This window comes from Primulina eburnea, chromosome 14, assembly GCF_022965805.1.
Source record: "Primulina eburnea isolate SZY01 chromosome 14, ASM2296580v1, whole genome shotgun sequence".
NCBI classification, from domain to species: Eukaryota; Viridiplantae; Streptophyta; class Magnoliopsida; order Lamiales; family Gesneriaceae; genus Primulina; species Primulina eburnea.
The window spans coordinates 1,461,003-1,475,253 of NC_133114.1; the positions used below are offsets into that span (position 1 = coordinate 1,461,003).

At 34.3% G+C, this 14,251-nt stretch overlaps 1 protein-coding gene across 3 annotated transcripts; it reads left to right on the forward strand.

Moving 5' to 3' along the window:
• The first annotated feature begins 8,067 nt into the window (after window positions 1–8,067).
• Window positions 8,068–10,743, forward strand: LOC140812018 (F-box/FBD/LRR-repeat protein At1g13570-like). Of its 3 annotated transcripts, none has more exons than XM_073170185.1 (5): window positions 8,069–8,223; window positions 8,798–8,877; window positions 9,075–9,883; window positions 9,985–10,143; window positions 10,233–10,743. In XM_073170185.1, exons 2-5 carry the CDS (start codon window positions 8,868–8,870, stop codon window positions 10,518–10,520), a joined length of 1,266 nt encoding a protein of 421 aa, XP_073026286.1. In that variant the 5' UTR covers window positions 8,069–8,223; window positions 8,798–8,867; the 3' UTR covers window positions 10,521–10,743. The 3 variants fall into 3 exon arrangements, with proteins under 3 accessions (XP_073026288.1, XP_073026286.1, XP_073026287.1); XM_073170186.1 differs by having other exon boundaries at window positions 8,073–8,223; window positions 8,840–8,877; XM_073170187.1 differs by lacking the exon at window positions 8,798–8,877 and having other exon boundaries at window positions 8,068–8,223.
• Window positions 10,744–14,251: the final 3,508 nt, after the last annotated feature.

Below are 14,251 nucleotides of genomic sequence, written 5' to 3' on the forward strand. Positions count from 1 at the left end.
GCCCTGGCCTTCATAAATGGTCGAGGTACGGAGCCCCGAGCCAGGGTACGGATCCCTGGACTTAATAGATAACCAGGGTGCGGAGCCCTGGCCTTCATAAATGGTCGAGGTACGGAGCCCCGAGCCAGGGTACGGATCCCTGGACTTAATAGATAACCAGGGTGCGGAGCCCTAGCCTTCATAAATGGTCGAGGTACGGAGCCCCGAGCCAGGGTACGGATCCCTGGACTTAATAGATAACCAGGGTGCGGAGCCCTAGCCTTCATAAATGGTCGAGGTACGGAGCCCCGAGCCAGGGTACGGATCCCTGGACTTAATAGATAACCAGGGTGCGGAGCCCTGGCCTTCATAAATGGTCGAGGCACGGAGCCTCGAGCCAGGGTACGGATCCCTGGACTTAATAGATAACCAGGGTGCGGAGCCCTGGCCTTCATAAATGGTCGAGGTACGGAGCCCCGAGCCAGGGTACGGATCCCTGGACTTAATAGATAACCAGGGTGCGGAGCCCTGGCCTTCATAAATGGTCGAGGTACGGAGCCCCGAGCCAGGGTACGGATCCCTGGACTTAATAGATAACCAGGGTGCGGAGCCCTGGCCTTCATAAATGGTCGAGGTACGGAGCCCCGAGCCAGGGTACGGATCCCTGGACTTAATAGATAACCAGGGTGCGGAGCCCTGGCCTTCATAAATGGTCGAGGTACGGAGCCCCGAGCCAGGGTACGGATCCCTGGACTTAATAGATAACCAGGGTGCGGAGCCCTGGCCTTCATAAATGGTCGAGGTACGGAGCCCCGAGCCAGGGTACGGATCCCTGGACTTAATAGATAACCAGGGTGCGGAGCCCTGGCCTTCATAAATGGTCGAGGTACGGAGCCCCGAGCCAGGGTACGGATCCCTGGACTTTAATATAGGATGCCGGGGCCTCATATCTCCCGGGCTTTCAAAATTTTGCTTCTCCTGCTATATTAGTTTAAAAACCAAATTACTAACCGGGAAATATTGAATCCAAATTCATTTTCGGTAGAGTGGAACTTCTCTGGTTGAGCTAAATTAGGTGACTAATATAGCTGTATGCTAATGAGTGCATAGAAAATGTTCTTCCATGCCAATCTGGGATAGCTGCTGAGCTTTGAGCTCATATAAAACCCACATAAAATCTGAGTGCCGAGCTGGTCGGACTTGTATGTTTACCAAGCAGAGTTGGGCTTACTGAGTGCCGAGCGTGAGGTCGGACTTGTATGTTTGCCAAGCAGAGTTGGGCTTATTTTTGAATGGAAACCATATCTACGTCTTGAACTCACTTTCCCACAGACGGCGCCAATGATGCGATCCGGGTGAAATGGATGAGCAGGGTCGGGTGCTCCATCGGATCAGATCAATAATTTATAGTGTTGTTCAGGAAAATGAGCACAATAGATGGATCTGTGAGCTATAGCTTCCACTGTGACCTGCAGACAAGGAGATGAACTCGTGAATGGGCGCCGGAGGGGTGTCCGGCGTGACCACTCCGATGCTTAAGTCAGCAGGGTACTCAAGCAATAAAACCAATGTAGCCAAGTGATGGCTGTGATATTGGTGTGAATGAATCCCCTGTAAATGTAAAGAGAGAACCTGGTATTTATAGTATGAGGAGTAATGATGACCTCGTTCTCCGTGCTACCTACTAATTATAGTAGGACGGCTGAGCACACCCTATATTCTGACATGTCAACTCATCGGCACGGTGTCAGAGATGGGACAGTCGCCCACATCCTATTCTGCTAGTATACTCGAGTGCGGTGCTTATATCGAGGTGGCCGGGTAGAATGCCTCCCTGGAGATTTATACAAGAGCCCGGGCCTATGACTGCCCGGAGAGTAGAGCATGGACTTGCGCCTGCCCGGCTCCAGAAGAATCCATCTGCAGACTCACTCGGATTTGGGAATCCATTTGATATTCCGGGTCATCCATGACCCGGGCTCTTACAGGGGTATCATCAAGTACAAATAAAAAAATCTCGTCGTTTCTATGATATACCTTGTTGGCTAAAATATAACATATATCGTGTTGATGTTATATTTCGTAGTAAATCATATGTGCAAACACAAGTGCGTGCTTGGTTCCAACTTATCGAGTGAGAAACAATGAAAGTCATGTTCATTAATACATAATGGATGTTGCATTTTTGTTCGATGAAAAAATAATGCAATGATAATTGAATACATTGAATTTGGAGTGGATATTTTACAGGTTAGCTAAGAGTCAAGAATTACATCATCTTCTCCAAAGATCTCTGACCATTTACATATTATCTTCAAGTTCTCTTACCTCAGTTTTTAGGGGAAAAAACAAAAGGAGTTGGTTAACGTTGTTATCGCATTGTTTGCACAATTTCTTGAGAATGCTTTGGCGCGCACACATATTAAATACTCAATCTATTTGGAAGAAAAGAGTAAGCAAAACGCCAAATATGATTAGGACCCCAAAATCGACTTTATTTGACAATATTATTCTCTTGTCTATGAATCTATGATAAGTTCGACTTCCATTGACTCAGTCCCTTCACTTTGTATTAAAACAAAACAAAACAAAAGTAAACAAATACTATTTATTTTCTTTCATTTTGCTGAACGGAAATAAATAAATAATCTTTCAAGCTCTCATTTGAATTTATAGTTTATATGATTTTTTGTTTGGAAAAATTACAAAAACTTTTTTGTAAGTTAGTCTATTTTAAGTTTTGGTTATTTAATAAATTACAATATGTTCTTAATCTGATAAGTTTTTTTTCTCACTTCCAGTCATCTTTTGTCACATTATTATAATGGGGAGTAATCAAGACACGATTATAAGAAAACGTTGACAAAACATTTTGACGTAAAAAATATGGGCATTAGTGATGTTATACTAGATATTAAAATATCTAGAACTTCAGAAGCAATAGTAGTCATACTCCAATCTCACTATCTTGAGATAGTCTTGAGGAAGTTTAATTCTTATGACTCATCTCCTATGAAGATGTCTATGGACGTGAGCATCCATTTGGGTAAAAATCATCGAGAGCCAGTATCCCAACTAGAATACTCCATAATAATTGGAAGACTTGTGACATTACTAATTGTACTCGACCAGACACCACTTGTGCGATAAATAAATTGAGTCGATTCACTAACAATCCTAGTGATACTCATTAGAAGGCCTTGAAAAGGGTGCTTATTTATTTCAGGCACAAGTTAGAGCATGAACTGATACAAGATAACATGTAGTGCCAGAAGGATATAATGATGCTAATTGGATTTCTGACACCATAGACTCCAAATCCAGTTAGCATCACCACTAAGGAATCTCAATCCACTAGCGGCTATGTTTTTAGTATTGTTGGTGGCACAGTCTCTTAGAGGTCATCAAAACAAACTTGCGTTGCTAGATCCACAATGGAATCTGAACTTATAGCACTAGATGGAGATGCAAAAGAAGCAAAATGACTTCACAACTTTCTAGAGGATATTCCTTGTTGGAGAAGTCCAATGCCTGCAATAATGATACATTGCGACAGTCAGTCGACAGTTTCAATGGCAAAAAAAACATGTAGAATGGTAAATCTTGACATATTTGTCGAAGACGTAATAATACAATGCTACAATTTATCTCAAATAGAGTTATATGTCAAATCAAAAGATAACTTGCAGATCTGCTTACGAAAGCATTGTATAGAGATCAAGTGTGCAATTTGTCTAGAGGAATGAGCTTAAAACTTACAAAATTAAGTTCTGGAAGTGGAAACTCAACCTTGTTAATTGTAGATCCCAAAATCTAAGTTCAATGAGATAACTAAATTATAAAACTTGAGCTAACACTCGGGAATTTTCTTTTTTCATTCCAAGGACGATAATTATTGTTGTCTACCAATGCAGTGAGGTTAAGTATTGGAGTTTTAATGGTTTTTTTAGCTTGTAAAATGAGGAATATGGTAGGATACTCATAAAAAGAGACCAACCACCTATGTAAGTGTGAAGACAGACTGCCTCAATGAGACACTTAAGAATCAAAGAAGTGCTTCATGGCCAAATGGACACAACCAACAAAGAACCAAATGGAAATGGTAGTGAAGTTATTGTGTATGTACTGTTATCTGATTTTACACAAACCGCTAAGAATTTCAAGACGTCGGGTTCATTTTGTGGCCTGGTAAATCCGTTAGTACACTACTAAAGAATATTCAAAGCCAAAAACTTCAACATGTACTCTCTTTCTACCTAACGTGTATTCATGCATTATTTTCATTCATATGAAGGATTGTTAGAATGTTTTAAGGTTTTCATAAACAGATCGGTGATCAAACCGATTTAGCTTCAAAACAATTCAACCGATCGGACCAGTTGAATCGACGATCGGACCGCCATAAATAATATATTTAAATTATAAAGATTTTAAATATGTATACAAATATAAAAAATATATAGATATTCAATTTTAAAATCTAAACACGCGTATAAATTGTATATAAATATACAAAAAAAATTACAAAAAATTAAAACCTAAATAACTATATTCATATATTTAAAATACCAATTATAATTATATATTTTTTAAACAAAAACAATAAATTATATTATTATTAAAGTAATATTTTAAACGAATTTCAGATTCCAAATAATCATATATATACATAACACAATATTAAATTTTAAGATTTAAAAATAAAAATAAAAAAATTCGAAAAATCGGTTCATATCAGGTTCAATCGGTTTTTGACCGAGTTTCACCTATCAGACCTCTCAAACGATTTTTTAGGGTGTTTCGGAACATACCCGTGACCTGTTCTCGGGTGACCTGTTCTCGGTCAAACCAGCCGATCCGTTCTGAAAACACTGGTTTTAAGGCTTAATGAATAGAAATTAAGCAAAAAGATATGAAAGAAAACTCAAAAGATTGTTCTATGCGCTAGAAGAGGCGGTGAGATGCCAGGAAGGGGAGCATCGACGCCCCATGTGTGTACTAGAACAATCCAAGAAGCATGGGAGGCACCTAATCGCCTCCAAAGGTGCCTAAGCGCCTTCTATGGCACAATGGAGGTGAGGTGCCTAGGCGCTTCATTGTCTGACTTGGAATTTCCAAGGTCGTGAGGAAGGCTTCTATACGCCTCCTGGTGGCACCTAAGCGAATCAATGTGTGCCCTGGAATTTCCTGGGCTGTGAGGGAGGTGCCTAAACGCGCTTCTGTGCCCTGGAATTTTTTCCATGGACGAAGATGCCTGCCTAGACGCCTAGAGATGTTGATTGACAACAAGTAGCGACTTTTTATGATACTTTGCATCCAAATGGTGTCTTTTGATGATTTTCATCTTGACATTTGAATGAAAGGACATGCACATGATGAAACAACATGTCCCTACTGATTTATATCCTTAAATACATGATCATACACATAAAAAAACACTTTAGCATCTGGATTTTCTGATTATCACTGCACACAAATTGCTCATTCTCTACTCATTTCTTTTCAAAGAGAATACAATCTTTTTTCTTGTCATTGTTCTTGCAAATGACTCTGTTGTATTTGCAAAAAGAGTTGTTGTATCTTGGGAATGAATTGTCATAAGCCGAAGCATCAAAGCGGAACATAATTCTTCTTAAGGAGAAAGTGTTCAACACGTGCCTCAGCTCTTATTTTCTCCAGATTCATTTGTTATTTTCGAAATTTCAGTTACCACCTACCCAAAAAATATTAGAAATGCAGAAAATAAAAAATTAATTTGTCACATTAAGGACACATGTTGACTAACTAATAATAAAATCCCTAAAATGATATAATTTTTATTTTTATTTTTTTTTTATTTTTTTGGATACAACTGGGGTGGAGGCGGGGAAATTTGGGTGAGTTTCTTTAAACAGGCACCCCACGTTTTTTTTACGGGACAAGTTACATTATATAATAAGGTTTATGTATTATATATAATACACGAGGGGAGACAATTGGCCCCGGAGCTCCGCCGATGGTTTCTCTCTTCCAGAAAAACTGAACTCAGCAACGTGCATGGACTAATATAATTTTGATTTATTTTGACAAAATAAAAATAAAAAAGTAATAATTTGCTATACAATTGTATCATATTTATAGTTATATATGAAATTGTTCTGATTTGAGGACGATATATAAGTTTATTAAAAATCATTGTTTTATCTGATATATGACTCATATTCTACAAATAGTTAGAATTATAAATCGTTATATTTTTCATATATATATATTGATTTGTCATCTACATAGTATTTGTCGTCGTATCTCACGAGCCGAACAAAATTTTAAAATATAATTCTATTCTTCATATTTCTGTTTTTCTTGTACTATGGAGATACATGTAAATTTAGATTTCACTAATTTGATATATAAGTTGACCTAATTCTTAAGCGAGACAGATGCACTGTACCACTATATATTATATATTACACAGTTTCTCGTCAACTGGTAATGACGTTTAAGAATCAATTTCTTGTTTGAAAAACATAATTAAAGTTTGAGTTTAAAAATTGGAAATCATAGGATCATGCGCGTTCCACGGTTCCCCGTTTCTTCCATTGTATGCAAAAAACAGGGTGAGCCACAGGATAGAGAAAACACGGTAGGTGAAATATATATATATGGCAAAAACTTGTGTGAGACGGTCTCACGGGTCGTATTTTGTGAGACGGATCTTTATTTGGATAATCCATGAAAAAGTATTACTTTTTATGCTAAGAGTATTATTTTTTATTGTGAATATGGGCAGGGTTGACCCGTCTCACGGATTGAGATCCGTGAGACGGTCTCACATGAGAGTTGAGACCTACTCTATATATATATATATATATATATATATATATATATATATATATATATATATATATATATATATATATATACATAGGTTTTGATCGCTGCTCGTACATCGTGTTGATCTGTATGTCATCTTTGATCGTTGGTCGTACATTGTGTTCATCTGTATATCATCATTGAGATGATACTCATATATTTGATGTATAAAATTTATATGTTTCATCACATTTGAAAAGTGAATGTAATCTCAACGATGACTGTGATGGATGGACACAGTAGATAAGAAATATATAAAAATGACAAAATTTGTGTGAGACGGTTTCACTGGTCGTATTTTGTGAGACATATATCTTATTTGAGTCATCCATGAAAAATTATTACCTTTTATGCTAAAAGTATTACTTTTTAGTATGAATATCGGTAAGGTTGACTCGTCTCACAGATAAAGATTCGTGAAACCGTTTCATAAAAGACCTACTCTATCAAAATTGTATATATTAAATTATATATATATATATATATATATTGTTTTACAAATTAAATTAAATATAACATGAAATTTAATAAGATTATTTTTTATATTTATAAAATATTAAATTTTCAGCACACTCTATTATGTTAATTAAACTAAATAAATGCATTAACCAACAACAATTCAACAAATAAAATATAAAATTTTAAAGATTATAAGATATAAAAAAATAAATTTTTTTCTTTTTTTTAAAGTCAAAAACTTGTGTGAGACAGTCTCATTGGTCGTATTTTGTGAAACATATCTCTTATTTATGTCGTCCATAAAAAAATATTACTTTTTATGCTAAGAGTATTACTTTTTATTGTGAATATCGGTAGGATTGACCCGTATGACAGATAAAGATTCGTGAAATCGTCTCACAAGAGACATTCTTTTTGAAAATGTCTAATCTAATTGAAGCTAAAATGTGAAGAAAAAAATTGATTAGGACAAAAAATCAGATTATTTGGGTCTCGTACTTTGTTAATAATAATCATCCTACGTAATAAAGTAATAAATAACTGCCTCACAAAAATAATAAATAATTATTATTAAAAAATATAAAATATATCTTTTAATTAATTAATTTATTTTTACATAAATGCATTTAATACTAAAATATTATATTAAATAATAAAATAGCATTAAAGTATTGCTGAGTCAAGAAAGTGGATGAGGTCTTTATTTGAGCTTATCGTGAATCCGAATAAGAGCTCCGAAGAAATGGGTCCCATACATTTCGCCCATATATTCAAATCCAATTTCATTCACTCTTTACCAAAATCCATTGCCAACCACACTCAAATTTCTCCATTTTTTTGATCAACGATCCACCGGCTGCCATTTGCTCACTATCATCTGCCACCAAAGCTCGCGGAGAAACCCAGGAGAACGAAAAATCGAGGGCTTTCTAGGTGAGCGAAGCAATTTTTTCCCTAAATTTTTGAATCCTTGCTGTTTTTGGTTGTTGATTCGATGGCTTGTGATTTTTTAGGCGATTTGATATTATTCAAATAGTATTTTGTTGTGTTATTTGTAAATTTTCCTTCGGATTCTGGGATTAACGATTCAAAGTATTGAATTGTGAGTATCGCGATGACGACGACGACTTTGATGCATAATTAAAAATTTCTATTGAGTTATAGATTATAATTGACTTTTCAGTCTTCTTTTTAGCTGTCCGGAAATATACCTTTCTTTATAGCTGTTTTATATTTGGTCAAAATGATGATATTACATTGATTTGATTAAATGGTGACTTAAAAGTATTGGGCAAACTGGAAATTCATTGAGTATGAAATATGGATATTTTTAGCTTAATCGACGTTTCCCTTTGTGCTTCTCTACTATTTTTGTAAATCTAGTGGCTGAATCAAGTCTTGTGTGTATGATTGTCTGCTTGAAAGTGGAAGTTGATTTTTTGCAAGATTTAATTGCATATTTATGTACAGTGTATATATAAAAAATTGACTTGCTACCCTTTAACAGAGTTCGATACATTGAAAGTTGAAACATCTCTTTCTTGTTCAGTAAAAGTCTTGGTTCGAACAGAAGAGCTATGCATAGGGGCAAAATCTTTGGTTCTTCTGTATTTTTAACTTCCGTATTTATTTCAGTCTTAAAGAAATGTTTACAACTTTCTTGTGAATCAAACTAAATGAGTCTAAAATTTAATCAATTGTTTATTTATGATTTTTTTTTTTTCAAATTTTGTGGTGTGATGATTTCAAAATCCTGAGTTATTTTTCTTGGTTTTGTGTTTCAGACATGAGAATGAAGGGATCCATTATGTCTGAGGTTGATTTGATTAGCAATCTACCTTGTAGCATAATTGAGAACATTCTTGGGTGCTTGCCTCTACGAGACATAGTCAGAACGAGCATTTTGTCGAGAGAATGGAGGTATAAATGGATAACATGCCCTGAAATCGTGTTTGATTTCTGGTTTGACCAAATGTTTCTCGGAGGTCACAAACTCGAGACCCTTGTTCACCAAATTCTTAAACTTCACAAGGGGCCTCTGCTTAGATTTGCACTCCAAGTCCCCGATCTGAAAAGTAGCCCCAATATTGATCAATGGATCCATCGGCTTCCAAAAAATACCCTCCAAGATTTAACCCTCCATGTATCTAGGGGAGAGAACCATAAGCTACCTTCTGATATATATACTTTCCAGAACTTGAGAAATTTAAAGCTCTATAACTGTGCATTCAATCCTCCCTCGGGTTTCAAAGGATTTAGTAAACTCGAGAACCTTGATCTTCAAAATGTTGTGCTAGTACCCGAAACTTTTGGAAAATTCTTTGCTTCCTGCCCCGCAGTTGAAAGACTAAGGTTGGTTCATTGCACTAGCTTCGATTGTCTCGAAATCGTCGGGCCGAAGTTAAAATATCTTCAGTTTCATGGCTTATTCAGATCCATTTCTTTTGAGAAGTGCCCCCTTCTTAAAGATGTTAAAATTTCATTCTCCTCCATGGATTTCAAAAGGGAAAACCGATTCTCCATCGATTTGGTCAAGTCCCTAAGCTCTCTACCTGCACTCGAGGAGCTACAACTGCAGGCTTACGCCTTGGAGGTGAGGAAATTTACAATGTATCAGTTGACACAAAGTTTGAAAATAATAACTAAGTATTGTGTGTGATCTCAATTAATGAACTTTTCTTGGCACATTTATAGGATCTTGTCGAGTATGGTGCCCCGAGGAAACTGCCAGTGGCCTTGAGAACCCTGAAAACTCTTCACCTTTCAGATATGTATTTTGAAAAGATTCAGGAAATCGCTTGTGCCATTTGCTTCATCAGAAGCTCCCCCAATCTACAAAAGCTTAAAATTACTGTAAGTTTATATCTAGTTCTGGAATTATCATTATGTTTCCAAAATTTCCAATCAAGAACAAGTTTTGATGAAATTTCTGTTATCCCCAGGCCTTCACCTCAGATGTCGTGGATTCTGTCTCGGAATTTCTCCGATCCCAGAAAAGCTCGGATACATTAACACACCTTAAAACCGTTACTATGCAACTTTTCTCTGGCAACGAGTCTGAAATGGAGTTCATAAAATATCTATTATCATCTGCTACTGAACTCGAGGAAATGGCAATTGCCCCCCATTCAAGTAGTGTTCTTGATGGAGGTGAGTCGATATTAAACGAACTCAAACAGTTTCCTCGAGCATCTCCGAAGGCGGAAATCATTAATTCTGATAAGGAATAGTTTTAAGCGCTATGAGCTTGCATTACTTTTGTAAATAATTTAGCTTGGTTGTTAATTCTTGTCGATTTATGGCCTTGGTTTTTAATGGCTGTATGTGCTTATAGTTCCTGAATTTAGTTTGAATAAATTTGGAACTAAGACTTGTCTAATAATATTGATGCGGGGTGTTGTGATTTGTGATTGAGAAGGATAAAATGATATAATCTTTCTTATTCGGTCTTTATTTCATATACACTTCGCACGCTGAAAAATTACTCCACTTCATTTATATTTGTATCCAATGGGGTTTGAATTTGTTTACAAGCCTTGCGCTAATCTGGGTTCACTATTTTCATACAGTCATAGCGGGAAGAAAATATTTGTAAAAGAAGTTGATTGTACAGTCGTGGTTGGGTCGCGGTAGAGGTGACAGAATGATATCAGACGCGGTTATTATGGAAAAAATCAAGAAATCTTTAACTTTTTAGTCTCGTCAGTTTCAGTCACGAATTAATTAGTTTTTTCTAGTGAAAATTGATCGTTGAAAATTGATCAAAATAGTTAAATATGAAATATAATGTATCGAAATCAAAAATTGAAAAATTGGTTTATTAAAATCAATAAATGGTAAAGTTGCGTGGGAAAAAATTAACCCTTCTAAAATAGCCTTAAAGTGGTTTGTCTATTTTCACAAAAATGAGCCACATCCCTTCAAATTATGAGGCCTATGGACCAAATTATAAAATATGAGACCTTTTGAACAAATTACAAACTATTAAATTTGGTTAACAAATCAATTTCGTACGAAGATTTGCTATTATTTTAATGTTGACGATGTGGCCACAAACAAGTCTCTCAACCGATCAATCAATATGAGATATTACCAAGATGAATTAAATATGATTATTCAAAAAATAAACTTAGGGCAGTGTAATTGGGTGAAAATACGTTTTGATGAGGGAGACTTTTTTAAAAAAAATTCCAACAATATAGTTAAATATGTGTTTATTTTTTGCTAGATTGAAATTTTCTCTGCAGTCTCTAACACACAAAAAATGTTTATATACTCTCTAGGCCCACAATTATTTTCATCTGATATAAAACATTGAAAATCTAGAATATATATATATATATATATATATATATATATATATATATATATATTGAAGAACAATTTTTTTTTTAGATATTTTACAACATATAAAATTTTGAGTATAAAATGGGAACAAATATATTAATATCAATATTTACTATACTTGTTTGTGTGCTCAAATATCATATATGAATACTCGTAAAAGAGTTTATACTGAAATATCATATAATAGTACCACATATTTGATGTATTGTACTAATTTTCATCCAAAAAACATGTCATTAATACCAAAATCTGTTATACATGGTTGATTATTCAAAAATCATATATTAATGTCATATTTAAAACATTTAATACCAAAGTATCATATATTAATACCAAATTTTCACCCGAAAATACATGTCATAAATATCAAAATTGGTTAAGCATATTTGAGTACTAAAAAAATCATATATTACTGTCAGATATAAAATATTTAGTTTTGAAATATCATATATTTGTTCTATATTTTCAACGTTTTGTATCGATTTCATCCGATAAAAAACACGTGGGTCCATGAATTACAGAAACATTTTTGGGTTGGTCATAGATTGCAGAAAAAGAATTGGTCTGATAGAAACTGAACATATATTTATCTATAGGTCTCTTTTGAGACGGTTTCATGAATCCTTATCTGTGAGACGAGTCAACTCTACAGATATTCACAATAAAAAGTAATACTCTTAGCATAAAAAGAAATATTTTTTCATGGATGACCCAAATAAGATATCCGTCTCACAAAATACAACCCGTGAGACTGCCTCACACAAGTTTTTGTCTTTAATTATTAAAACAGAGATTTATTGAAACTTGCTTTTCTTTTTCTTTTTTTTGTTTTTTTTATTACTCTACATTTTCACTTATATTGGAAAAGGATAACATTATATTTCATGAAATCATCAAAGATTGACATATTTACATTTTAGGATAAAAAACATATCTCCAATCTTTTCATTTCTCCTGTTTTGGTATAAAGATCCGATTCTTCTTCGGATGATGGAAGATATGGTAGCCATATAGTTCAAATCAGTTTTAGGTCTTATTCAATCACACAAATGCAATTTGTTCAAAGGCCTTTTTTGGATTAGGATTGATAGAATTGTTACATACAAGAAACTGTATATAAGTCTTATTACTCGAAAAATGACCAATTAAATCATGTTTTTCATTTATAGAAAACTATTTTCATCCTTGAGATTTTTGTATTACAGAGCGTATTAGTTCAAGATTTACCCCGTATCGAAGAATAACAACTACGAGTTCCCACGTCATAAAAAAAATTCGTACGACAGAACGAGAGAAAGGGTTATAAATTTTATAATTATTGTTTTTTAATTAAAATTAAAGTATCCGAGAATGGTTGTTATAGTGGAGCAGAAAAGTGACACTATAAACGTCACTAATAACCTCATTCTTCCAACAACTCCGAGATATGAATTGGGCGTAAGCACCTTATTATATGTATATCTATATTACCATATTAAATAAAACATTTATAATTTATATAAATAATATCGAGCAAAATAAGTATATATAATCAAAATATAATCATGAATTTAATTTATTGACTGTAATTAAAATATAAATGCAGGTGGCCATCATTTGATCGATATTCGAATGCTTCCTTCAAAATTTATATCCATGTAGTTTTACTCCATAAAATTTTAGATGAAATAATTTGATAATCGATATACATTTCACTAAAGATAAACTCAAATATTCAATGTCAAATAAATCATTTATATTTTAAAACCTACTACTTCACACACATTCTAAGAAATTTCTCAGGGGTCATCCATCTCATAATTATCTCGAGTCAAGCACGCTAAACTTTAGAGTTCTTATATGATGAGCTCCCAAAAAAAAGATGCATCTTCTTGATATGAGTAATACCTATCAAATCTTTTAAGCACTCCTTAATTGCACAGTTCCATACCTGAACAGTTTTGGAATCCCTCCCCTTCCAGTGTATCCACGTTCAACTATCGCATGAAATTACGTTCAACCATCACATAAAATACAGAGAATTTTAGCTCATTAAATACTTTTTACACGATTGTTTTAAACCTTTTAAAACACAAAAACTTTTTGAAGATAAACATGATTAAAACTTAACCCAAGTAGAGGGCCACCAATTGTACTTAGCCACACTATTACCAAAAGTCTTTAGTTTCTCATTAAAAATATATGCTTATTGCATCTCTCACCCAATCTGCTAAATATTTTTGTCGAATCTCCTCAGCCGACACTTGCCCAAATAACTACATTGACAATTTTCCACATAAAGACAAAGCATTCCAAACAAATCAAGAAACAGAAGAAAATCTGCAAATAAATCCAAAGATTAAATCAAAAATTAAATAAATTATGACCCTATTAAGTAGAGTGGTTGGAGTAGTTAAAGAAAGCATGTCCTCTCCTTTGATTCCTCATGCATTCTTCCTTAATAAAGCCATTACAAGCTTCTCAAATTATGGATACTTGCAAATATATTAGTTATTTTAAAAACCCCATTTTATAAATATAAGTTTCTAGCTAATCCCATTAATATTTAATGATCCTATGATTTCGAATTTTTTAATAAAATAAAAAAAATTAATCCACAATAGACCCCATTAAA

What these genes read in the sequence shown, in the direction of transcription:
- LOC140812018 (XM_073170185.1), top strand. An exon ending in TGCAGGCTTACGCCTTGGAG is followed by an intron (nt 9,884 to 9,984) that starts GTGAGGAAATTT and finishes GCACATTTATAG; the next exon opens with GATCTTGTCGAGTATGGTGC. An exon ending in TACAAAAGCTTAAAATTACT is followed by an intron (nt 10,144 to 10,232) that starts GTAAGTTTATAT and finishes TGTTATCCCCAG; the next exon opens with GCCTTCACCTCAGATGTCGT.